Here is a 12,635-nt window from a genome sequence, read left to right as displayed (position 1 = left end):
TGATATGAAATTTTGCCATGTGGCTGATAGTGAGGAAGAAAGCTGTAGACTGCAGGTAGATATTAATAGATTGGTCAGGTGGCCAGAAAAATGGCAAATGGGATTCAATGCAGACAAGTGTGAGGCGACACATTTGAGGAGGACAAACAAGTCATAGGAATGCACATTACATGGTAGGATTCTGAGAAGTGTAGAGGAACAGAGGGACCTTAGATACCATGTCCACAGATCCTTGAAGGTAGCAGGACAGGTAGATAAGGTGGTTAAGGTGGTATACGGGATACCTTCCATTATTAGCCAAGTCCTAGATCACAAGGGCAGGGAGGCGATGCTAGAACTGTATAAAACACTAGCTGAAGTGGTGTGTACAGTTCTGGTCACCGCATTACAGGAAGGATGTGATGGCACTAGAGAGGGTGCAGAGGAGACTTATGAGGATGTTGCCAGGAATGGAGAATTTTAGCTATTAGGAATACTTGGATAGGCTGGGGTTGTTTTCTTTGGAGCAGAGGTGGCTAAGGCAAGATTTAATTGAGATATATAAAATTTTAAGGGTCTAGATAAAGTGGATGGGAAGGACCTATTTCTGTTAGCAGAGAGGTCAATAACCAGGGAGCATAGATTTAATAGTAACTGGTAGAAGCATTAGAGGGGAGTCGCAGAGTACTTATTTCACACAGAGGGTGAAGGGGATCTGGAATTCACTGCCACTGAAAGGGTGGTAGATGCAGAAACCCTTATTGTACTTTTTAAAAAAAACTTGGATATGCACTTGAGCTGCTGTAATCGCGAGGTCTACTGACCAAGAGCTGGAAACTGGGATCGGCTGGATGTGTCTTTTTTGGCTGGAAAAAGTGAGTCGAATGGCCTCCTTCTGTGCAGCAAATCTTTCTTTTTTTATGTTTGATAAACCTGCAACAACCTGGTAGATCAGTTATATTGAGATGTTGGTCTGTTCCCTGTGAGCTCTCAATGTTATCTGAGCCTTTTGGTCAAAGTGCAAGGTAGACCCAACTGCTGCCCAAACACAGAGAAACAATAAAAATAAAAAAAATTGTAAAAATACATTGGTTTCCTTCAGCTTAGAGCAGCTGGTTCAGATAATCCTGAGTGGAGGCCAGGGAGAAAAGCTTCCTGCCTTCTTGATCAAGCAATATGCCTCTTTTTTTTTTATAACTAAACTGCAAAATTGCTCTTGGTGCAGATTCGTAAACAACTGTAGCGCAAGTTTAATATGATTGGCAAAACAAATCAGAAGCGGCATGACAAAACATTTTTTAACGCAGCGTGTTGTAGTGAGCTGGAATGCACTGCTTGAAAGGGTGGTGAAAGCAGATTAATTACTAAAATTCAAAAGAAAACTAAATAACTACATGGAAGGGGGAAAAAATGGGGAAAGAGCTGGGAAGTGACATTAATTAGATAGCTGTACCAAAGAGTTGACACAAGCACAAGAGGCTAAATTGTCTCCTCCTGTGTTGCATCATTTGATGATTCCATAAGATCCATTTAACATCGATATTCAGAAAATCAAAAGCACTGCAAAATGGTTGCACTGACCTTTGCACCAGATTACCAAATTCTCCAGATGCTGTGCCAAGTGCAGAGTCTTGTAATTTTAGAGCCCTGGTGCTGGGTCAAATATACAGCTGACCAAATTTAATGCCAGATTTTCCAGTACTAGGTATAATGATCTATACCATTACACTGCATCATTTATGTTATCATATAGATGTAGCGTTTGGAACATTTTAAAACTTTGCTAATTAAAGAATTGAAGTACATATGTCCCTGTCCAAAACATTGTCAACAGAAACGACTTTTTCCTTGGGTGCAGAACAACCAAGTTTTCAGGAAATCAATAGTGTAATTTGCTTTCTGCAGTCATTCAAAACAATCATACTGAAACTAACCCATATTTTTGATCCTTTCTTTCCGGTTCATTTCTTACTTATGATTTCAGCAATCCAAACTGCAGCTTACCAAGCCCCAGTGAGGAAAATATATCAATTGCAGTAATTTTCAGAGAATAAGTATTTAAGTTAGTTGTAGTCAGTCACTATCAGCAGAAGCAGCTACACTACCATCTTGTGTGATTAGCAATCCAGTTCTGTCCACAACTGTAAACATGAGATTCTGAACATCGCAGGTTGTTTTATGACATGGTTAACTTACATTTATAAAGCGCCTTTAATGCAATAAAATGCCCCAAGGCATTTTACAGAAGCATTATAAAACAAAATATGACATCAAGCCACAAAAGGAGATATTGGGTCAGATGACCAAAAGCTTGGTCAAAGAGGTAGGTTTTAAGGAGTGTCTTAAAGGAGGAAAGCGAGGTGGAGAGGTGTAGGGAGGATATGCCAGAGCTTGGTACTTAGGCAACTGAAGGTGTGGCCACCAATGGTGGAGTAATTAAAATCAGTGATGCACAAAAGGCCAGAATTAGAGGAGCGCAGATATCTTGGAGGGTTGTGGGGCTGGAGGAACACAATGAAAAACTGTGATGTGACTAACTGGACTTGGTAAGCTGCAGTTTGGATTGCTGAAATCATATGTAAGAAATGAACCAGAAAGAAAGGATCAAAAACATGGGTTAGTTTTAGTATGATGATTGCAGTAGGCAAATTACACTATTGGTCTCCTGAAAACTTGGTTGTTCTGCACCCAAGAGAAAAGTCATTACTGTTAACAATGTTTTGGATTTCCAGCATCAGCAAAATTCTTTTTACTTTGTTAACCATTTCCTTTCAATCCACCAAGATCATGATGGTTTCTGAACAACTTTTAAGTTAACCTCCCTATAAAAAAAGTAGTCAGTTCAAAAGAAGGAGCCAAATTGTGAGTTTATTTAAGATTTAAAGTTTATTTCTCTTAATTTAGTAAATAATCTGATAAATAGACGTATGGCAGAGTATCTCAGGCCAGGATTTTATACTGGCGACTGGGGTCTCGATGTCTGGAAAAAGTGGCGCCGAGATCCCCGGGTCGCCTCTTCTCCGGAGGGCCTGCCGAACCTAGTGACAATCAATCAGGCACTTAAGGGAACAGCAGTAGGCCTCCCACAGGATCAAGGACCCCATTGCCACAAGTCCAGCCCTTGGAGAGTTGCAGGCCAATCAGAGGCCGAAAGCTGCAGCGCGGAAGCAGTGGCTGCTGCTGCTAGAGGAGCACCTACCGGAGGCCCAGGAGCGGCGGTGGACCCAAGCCACAGGTAGGTCAGGGAGGGAGGGGTCTCGCAGGATGGAGATTTCAGGGGAGGAGGGTGTTGGGGGGGGGGGGGGTCACTAGCAAGGGCAGGGGGGGTGGCTCTCAGCGGGATACTCCCTTCCTGATTTCAAGTCCCTCGTTCAGACACGAAGTACCTTTTAACAAGGGACCTGCCGCCACCATCCCACCTCATTTTATGCTCTCCCTGCCTCTAATCCTGCTGAGCCAGAGAACAAAATATTTCCACCTCAGTTTATGGAGTGCACAAACTACCATGTGGGAACTCCAGTTTCTCCTGCCCTGCACAACCATATGTGCAGGAAGCATCATCTGGGCTTCAGAACCTGAGCAGCAGCTGGAATCACTGCAGTGCATCTGTGAGGCTGAAGGCTATGCGGATAGCATGTTTCTGGAGGTCGTCATCCCGTAGCTTAAGAGTGTGCAGTTCAAGAGGAAATGGGTGACCGCCACACAGTCAAGATAATGCAGGAGTCCCTTGAGTGCATCTTGTTCTCCAACCAGTATTCAGTTCTGAGTAATGGCGAGAGTAATAGTTCCTCTGGGAAATGCAGCCAAAGCCAAGTCCATGGCACCACAGGTGTCTCAGCTGTGCGGGGAGTTAGAGGGCGAAGCAGGAAATTTGGTTAAACAATAGCAATAGGTAATTCCATAGCCAGGGGAACACAAAGGTGTTTCTCTGGCCCCAGACATGATTCCAGGATGGTACGTTGCCTCCCTGGTGCCAGGGTCAAGGATGTCACTGAACAGCTGCAGAGCACCTTGACGGGGGAGGGTGAACAGCCAGTGGTCATGGTCTATATCGGTACCAGCAATATAGGTTGAAAGATGGATTAGGTCCTGGAGGCAGATTTTAGGGAGCTAGGAATGAGATTAGCAAGCAGGACCTCTAAAGTACTGATTTTAGGATTACTCCTGGCACTTTGCGCTAATGAGTACAGAAATAGAGGATAGTGCAGACGAATGCATGGCTAGAGAGATGGTGCAGGAGGGCAGGCTTTGGATTCCTGGGACATTGGGGCCGGTTCTGGAGGAAGGCGGGACCTCCATGTATGTAAACACGTGAAGCGTGGTAAATAAGGTTAGTGAGCTGCAGGCACAATAGGTACATCGGAATATTATGTTGTGGTGGTAACAGAGACCTGGCTCGAAAAAGGGCAGGTCTGGGTACTAAATATTCCTGGATACAAAGTGTTCAGGAAAGATAGGGAAGGAATGAAAGGAGGAGTGGCAGTATTGATTTAGGAGACTATTATGTTGCTGGAGTGAAAGAATATCCTAGAGGGGTCCAGGAAACAATCTATTTGGTTAGAGTTAGAAACAAGAGAGGTGCCATTACATTACTGGGTGTATTCTATAGGCCACCAACTCGTGGGAAAGATATAAAGGAGCAAATTACAGAGAGGTGTAAAATCTATAGAATAGTGAAAATGGGGGACTTCAATTATCCCAAAATAGAATGGGATAATAATTGCATAAAGGACTGAGAGTGTGAAGGGTGTTCAGGAGAATTTTCTTGGTATGTATGTTTCTGGCCCAATGGGGAAGGTGGTGTTGCTGGATATGATTTTGTGGCAGTAAGGGAACATTTAGGGGACGGTGAAGATAATATCATAAGTTATACATTAGCTATGGAAAGGGACAAAGAACAAAGAACAAAGAAAATTACAGCACAGGAACAGGCCCTTCGGCCCTCCAAGCCTGCGCCGATCCAGATCCTCTATCTAAACATGTCACCTATTTTCTAAGGGTCTGTATCTCTTTGCTTCCTGCCCATTCATGTATCTGTCTAGATACATCTTAAAAGACGCTATCGTGCCTGCGTCTACCACCTCCGCTGGCAACGCGTTCCAGGCACCCACCACCCTCTGCGTAAAGAACTTTCCACGCAGATCCTCCCTAAACTTTTCCCCTCTCACTTTGAACTCGTGACCCCTAGTAATTGAATCCCCCACTCTGGGAAAAAGCTTCTTGCTATCCACCCTAAAGGAGCAATCTAAAGCAAAAATACTTAATTGGAGGAGGGCCAATTTCAGTTGGTTGAGAATAGACCTATCCTGGATAAATTGGAATGAAAGATTGAAAGCAAAACCTTAACGGAATAATGGGCTGCCTTTAAAGAGATGATGGTTCAGGTGCAATTAAAGTACATTCGCAAGAGGGGGAAAGGTAGGGGAAACAAAGCCAGAGGTCCTTGGTTGCCGGAAGAGATAGGGAGTAAGATGAAGCAGAAAAAGGATGTGTATGACAGATGTCAGGTTGATAATACAAGTGCGAAACAGGCTGAATATAGAAAGTTCAGAGCGCAAGTGAGAAAGGAAATAAGAGAGACAGAGAGTATGAGAAGGGACTAACATAAAAGGGAATCCAAAAACCTTCTATAGGAATATAAATAGTAAAATGGTAGTAAGAGGAGGGGTGGGACCGATAAGGGACCAAAAAGAGGATCTACAAATTGAGGCAGAGGACATAGCTGAGGTGCTAAATGAATACTTTCCACCTGCCATTACTAAGGAAGATGATGCTGGAATCATGGTAAATGAGGAGGTGGTTGAGACAATGGATGGGCTAAAAATTGACAAAGAGGAAATATTAGTAAAGCTGGTTGTACCTAAAGTTGATAAGTCACCAGTACCGGATGGAATGCATGCGAGGATGCTGAGGATTGTAAGGATGGAAATTGCTGAGATACTGGCCATAATTTTCCAATCATCCTTAGATATGGGTGTGGTGCCAGAAAACTGGAGATTTGCAAATGTTACACCCTTGTTCAAAAAAGGATACAAGGATAAACCCAGAAACTACAGTCCAGTCAGTTTAATCATAGCGGTGGGAAAGCTTTTTAAAATGATAATCTGGGACAAAATTAACAGTCACTTGGACAAATGTAAGGAAAACCAGCACAGATTTGTAAAAGGCAAATCATGTTTAACCAACTTGAGTTTTTTTGACAAAGTAACAGAAAGGGTAGATGAGAATAATGTGGTTGATGTGGTGTCTATGGACTTTAAAAATGTCTTTGATAAAGTGCCACATAGTAGGCTTGTCAGCAAAGTTGAAACCTATGGAATTAGAGGGATGGTGGCAGTATGGATACAAAGTTGGCTGAGTGACAGGAAACAAGAGAGTAGTGGTGAATGGTTGTTTTTCTAACTAGAGGAAGGCATATAGTGGGGTTCCCCCGGGGGCCAGGCCAAGACCACTGCTTTTCTTGATACGCATTAATGACCTAGACTTGGGTGTACAGGGCGCAATTTCAAAATTTGCAGAATACGTAAAAATTGGAAGTATTGTCAACTGAGGAGGATAGTGATAGACTACAAGAGGACATAGGTTGTTGGAATGGGAAGACAGGTGGCAGATGAAATTTAATGCAGTGATGTGTGAAGTGATACATTCTGGTCAGAAGAGGAGAGGCAAGATAAACTAAAAGGTACAAAGGGTATACGTCCACAAATCTTCGAAGGTGGTATGGCAGGTTGAGAAAGTGATTAAAAAGGTATACAGGATCTTGGGCTTTATAAATAGAGGTATAGAGTAAAAAAGCAAGGAAGTTATGACGAACCTTTTAGAAAACACTGGTTTGGCCTCAACTGGAGTATTGTGTACTACTCTGGGCATTGCATGAAGAATGTGAAGGCATTAGAGAGGGTGCAGAAAAGATTTACAACAATGGTTCCAGAGATGAGGGACTTCAGTTACATGGACAGATTGGAGAAGTCGGGATGACTCTCTTTAGAAAAGGGAATGTTGAGAAGAGATTTGATAGAGGTGTTCAAAATCATGAGAGGTCTAGACAGACAGAAATTGGTCCCACTGGTGGAAGGGTCAAGAACCAGAGGACACCGATTTAAGGCGAATGGCAAAAGAACCGAAAGCGACATGAGAAAAAATTGGAGTGCAGTGCCTGAAAGGGTGGTGGAGACAGATTCAATTGTGGCTTTTAAAAAGGAAATGGATAAGTACTAGAAGAGAGAAAATTTGCAGGATTATGGGGAAAGAGTGGGGGAGCAGGAATAGCTAAACGGCTCTTGCAAAGAGCCAGCACTGACTTGACAGGTCAAATGGCCTCCTTCTGTACTGTAGCCATTCTATGATATTATACAAAGAAGCAAACCAGCAGGATTAGTCCCACCGTGCATTGATGGTAGCTGTGTAGAAATCTCACTACCAATTAAGCAAATTATTAAATAGCTGCAGGCTGCATTGGGGACTTGTAAGGAAAAATATAACACCAGCAAAAAACAAAAGGTAGTTTTCTAAATCAACCAGTAGGGAGACAATGGTTTGCCCTAGTGTCAAATAATAAAAGGAAATTTCTAAACTTAAATAATAAAGTAGTATGGGATTTAGTCATGTAAACATGGTTAGTATATGTTTTAAACAAAAATTTCTAAACACACTTTAAAATGTATATTTCATGCAATGTCTTGTGCCAAATGGATAATTCGTGTATTTCCTTTCCCAATCCTAATTACTGATTTAAAAAAAAAGTTGAGAAAAGGTTTTCTTCTGAGAAACAGAAATTTAAAGTAGCTTACAATGCTAATTATGACCCACGAGTAGCCAGATTTTGATAAAATAACAGATACTTCAGGATCACATCAAAAAAGGAATTGACACAAATCTCAGAGATTCACATCCTCCTAAAGTTCAATCAATGTCTCTATTAGCAGAACGTGTCAAACAAAACTATAAATATAAAAAAGACTGTGTAACACAAGAGAAAAACAATGACTTACTATCTGTGATCGGGTTAAGATCTGACTAGCAGTCAGTACCTCCTCCTCAGATGACTCGTCAGTGTCCTCCTGATTGGTTAAGTTTAAGCTAGGTGTGCTTCCTGAATACTGGAACTCCTGGAGCGATGGTGTATCTCCCTTCTCAATGCTGTCCAATGAACGTCTTCGCACACCCCAGTTAAAGTTGTCCATGCTTTCACCCTGCAACAGTTTTACTTTTAATTTATTATTTCTTAACGCAGCATTTTTTAAAACTGTGTTGCATGAGATCAACTTAAATGCTACCAGAGAATCACGGGATTATACATTACAGGTGTGCTAAAAGTAGCTTATTTCCATAACACTTTATATCAATACAGTTGTAAATCCCTACTGACTGACTGAAATACCCACAAGTAATACAGTGTGCAAAAATACACAAAACATGCAGTCAACAACATTAATTAACACAAAGCTCGCTATAATCTATAATGGTACTTTCTGTAAGTACATAACCAATTTACAAAAGTTAAACATATTTTACACTAGTTAACATTAAAAATTGCCCATAAAACATAAGTTAGCTGGTGCTTTACATTAATGTATTACTTGTTATTTTTTAACATTTATGTACAGGCATGTCCTAGAAAGGGCCAAAACTTGCACACAAATATAGACAGAACACTAAGGCCCTACACAGTAACGCTATATCATGAACATTCAACATTTATCACACACAAGACAATAACTCAACAAAGCACTGCACCAGGCTGCAACTTACCTGCAGCTCCTGGTTAGCAATGAGGAAAAGAGATGACCAGCATTAAAAAGTAAGAAAAGAGAAATATTTGGCACGATGTAAGAAACAGGAGTATGCCTTAATCTGAACAAACATCAATTACATTGAATTTAATAGGCAGTTTAGTTAGGGTGTGACAGTTCAAGTAACAAAATACATGCAGGACGTGCAGCTCATCATTTTAACACTTCTTCATAAGCTGCATATGCTGTTTAAAGACATCACCTTCTGGTGGCTGAGCATTTTTTTCAAGTTACCAGTAAGCAACTGCATGTCAAAAATGAAATCGCACCATACTGATTTTCTACCATTAGATTCTGCAACATAATTGTTACACACCACTGAGAAAATATGGAGATTATATTGGATAAATATATTTAACCTATATTATTTAACTATTGCTAACATTTATGGCAGTAGAACTGTTCAGACTCCACAGCTGACATACTGTTGCCATACTGTCGAGCTAGTTTGTTTTTGGAAAACATGACAGCTTTTACCTGCTCATGGTTGAAGTCCCACCCTCAGAAGCTCAGAACCAGGTTAACTCAAACAATTTCCGTTAGAATACCTTTTGTCTTTCAAACATCCCTCCTCTGCCTTTCTGCCCAAGGTATTTATTTTATGGAGGAAAGTCTAATCTTTACTATCATAATTAGGGAGTTAAATCAGTAATTACATATAGAAAGTTCCCAACGTGCTCATTTAAACTTGCATGACGGAACATTGTTTACAAACTTCTTCGTATTTTCTTTTGACTATCAAGCATCTTTATTTAACTAGTATATAAACAGTAATATGAAATATATTTATAAAATGTATTTACAGACTATCAATCCAGTAGTTTTTATTCGACAGAGATCGTAAGTCAGTACAATAAATGCTAGAACCACAAAGTGCATTATTTCCAGCAAATTGAATAACAAAGGAACCTTATCTGGTGCAACTTATTTTTTTTTTGTTTATATTTTTTGTAATTTAGGTAATAACTTGACATTCAATATCGTCCAAGTTGTTTTCAAAATGCTTTTCTCCACTTTAATGACCCCAAAGAATATCACCTGCCATGGCTAGTGAACATCCAAAAATGAGTCAAATGTGAGGTAATGCATTTTGGAAGGTCTAATGCAGGTGGGAGGTATACAGTAAATGGCAGAACCCTTAGGAGTATTGACAGGCAGAGAGATCTGGGCGTACAGGTCCACAGGTCACTGAAAGTGGCAACGCAGGTGGATAAGGTAGTCAAGAAGGCATACGGCATGCTTGCCTTCATCGGTCGGGGCATAGAGTATAAAAATTGGCAAGTCATGCTGCAGCCGTACAGAACCTTAGTTAGGCCACACTTAGAATATTGCGCGCAATTCTGGTCGCCACACTACCAAAAGGACGTGGAGGCTTTGGAGAGGGTACAGAGGAGGTTTACCAGGATGTTGCCTGGTCTGGAGGGCATTAGCTATGAGGAGAGGTTGGAAAAACTCGGATTGTTTTCACTGGAACAACGGAGGTGGAGGGGTGACATGATAGAGGTTTACAAAGTTATGAGCGGCATGGACAGAATGGATAGTCAGAAGCTTTTTCCCAGGGTGGACGAGTCAGTTACTAGGGGACATAGGTTTAAGGTGCGAGGGGCAAAGTTTAGAGGGGATGTGCGAGGCAAGTTTTTTTTACACAGAGGGTGGTGAGTGCCTGGAACTTGCTGCCAGGGGAGGTGGTGGAAGCAGATACGATAGCGACGTTTTAGAGACATCTTGACAAATACATGAATAGGAAGGGAATAGACGGATATGGGCCCCGGAAGTGCAGAAGGTGTTAGTTTAGGCAGGCATCAGGATCGGCGCAGGCTCGGAGGGCCGAATGGCCTGTTCCGGTGCTGTACTGTTCTTTGTTCTTGGTTCTTTGAGTCAGTTACCTCAGATGTAAAATAGTTCAGCATTCAGTGAGATTGCTTAGGAATATATTTAGGATCTGGTGATGAGTTTTTAAGTACAGATGAACATAACATTATCCTCCCTTTTTGGAGCTACAAATTAAACACCAAATTTCAAGTTGGAACACTTGTTCCTTTGATGAGCAGTCTGATACTTAAACACACCTACATCATCAAAATCCTGCTCCTAAAATATAACACCAATTTCGCACCCTGAATGGTAAAATTTGTGAAGCTTCACACCCTGAAAGATCAGATTGGAGAATTGGTTTGTAGTATCAACACAGCAAATATCTACAAGTTCACATTTATGCACAGTTTTCACAAACCTTTCTTTGCAGAAAGTAATTTTACAATACTATGATAAAAAATATTGCCTTTAGATAGAGGCTAAATCAATTGTAAGAAGGTAATTGGAAAATGTTTTCACCTGCACATGTATTAAATGATAAGCAATCATGTTTGACCTTTAAAATAATAAAAAGTTTATTATATTTTAAAGGCATGCAACTCTGAAAGTAATTGACTCCTTATCCGGAGACTATCATTTAGGATTAGGATTTAGGAGAAATTTCTTCACTCATAGGGTTATGAATCTTTGGAATTCTCTACCCCAGAAAGTTGCAGATGTCCCATCATTGAGTATTGTTAAGGCGAAAATAGACAGATTTTTGGTCTCTCGGGGAATTAAGGGAAATGGGGAGCAGGTGGGAAAGGAGTTGAGACAGATGATCAGCCATGATTGTATTGAATGGCAGAGTAATATTGAGGGGCTATATAGTCTACTCCTGCTCCTATTTCTTACATTATGTTGTTAAAGGAACATACTGTACCCCTAACACAAAAACAAGAAATGCTGGATTCACTCAGCAGGTCTGGCAGCATCTGTGGAAAGAGAAGCAGAGTTAACGTTTCGGGTCAGTGACCCTTCTTCGGAACTGACAAATATTAGAAAAGTCACAGATTATAAACAAGTGAGGTGGGGGTTGGGCAAGAGATAACAAAGGAGAAGGTGCAGATTGGACCAGGCCACATAGCTGACCAAAAGGTCACGGAGCAAAGGCAAACAATATGTTAATGGTGTTTTGAAAGACAAAGCATTAGTACAGATTAGGTGTGAATATACTGAATATAGAACATCAGCAAGTGCAAACCTGAAGAAAAACAACCTGAAAAAAACAGTGGGTAAGCAAACTGAACAAACTAAGATGAAATGAAATAAATGCAAAAAATGTAAAAAGGAATGCAAAAAAAAGGAAGAAAAAATAACTAAAAATGACTAAAAATGAAAGTAAAGTGGGGGGCTGTCATGCTCTGAAATTATTGAACTCAATGTTCAGTCCGGCAGGCTGTAGTGTGCCTAATCGGTAGATGAGATGCTGTTCCTCGAGCTTGCGTTGATGTTCACTGGAACACTGCAGCAATCCCAGGACAGAGATGTGAGCATGAGAGCAGGGGGGAGTGTTGAAATGGCAAGCAACCGGAAGCTCAGGGTCCTGCTTGCGGACTGAGCGGAGATGTTCTGCAAAGCGGTCACCCAGTCTGCGCTTGGTCTCCCCAATGTAGAGGAGACCACACTGTGAGCAGCGAATACAGTATACTACATTGAAAGAAGTACAAGTAAATCGCTGCTTCACCTGAAAGGAGTGTTTGGGGCCTGGGATAGTGAGGAGAGAGGAGGTAAATGGGCAGGTATTACACCTCCTGCGATTGCAAGGGAAGGTGCCCTGGGACGGGGACGAGGTGGTGGGGGTAATGGAGGAGTGGACCAGGGTGTCGCGGAGGGAACGATCCCTTCGGAATGCTGACAGGGGAAGGGAGGGGAAGATGCGACTGGTAGTGGCATCACGCTGGAGGTGGCGAAAATGGCGGAGGATGATCCTTTGGATATCCGCAAGCAGGACCCTGAGCTTCCGGTTGCTTGCCATTTCAACACTCCCCCCTGCTCTCATGCTCACAT

At 41.6% G+C, this 12,635-nt stretch overlaps 1 protein-coding gene across 12 annotated transcripts in view; it reads right to left on the bottom strand.

Moving 5' to 3' along the window:
• fryl (furry homolog, like) overlaps positions 1–12,635 on the bottom strand; it is a 655,772-nt gene that overhangs the window by 87,642 nt on the left and 555,495 nt on the right. For all 12 annotated transcript variants that reach the window (XM_068035582.1, XM_068035639.1, XM_068035630.1 and 9 more), the window contains one exon: positions 7,971–8,171. In XM_068035582.1, coding sequence (XP_067891683.1) covers positions 7,971–8,171 — 201 coding nt within the window. The remainder of the gene's footprint in view (positions 1–7,970; positions 8,172–12,635) is intronic.

Source organism: Heterodontus francisci, chromosome 1 (assembly GCF_036365525.1).
Source record: "Heterodontus francisci isolate sHetFra1 chromosome 1, sHetFra1.hap1, whole genome shotgun sequence".
Lineage (NCBI taxonomy): Eukaryota > Metazoa > Chordata > Chondrichthyes > Heterodontiformes > Heterodontidae > Heterodontus > Heterodontus francisci.
Note: the sequence above shows the minus strand (reverse complement) of the source record. Positions and strands in the feature narration are given on the sequence as shown.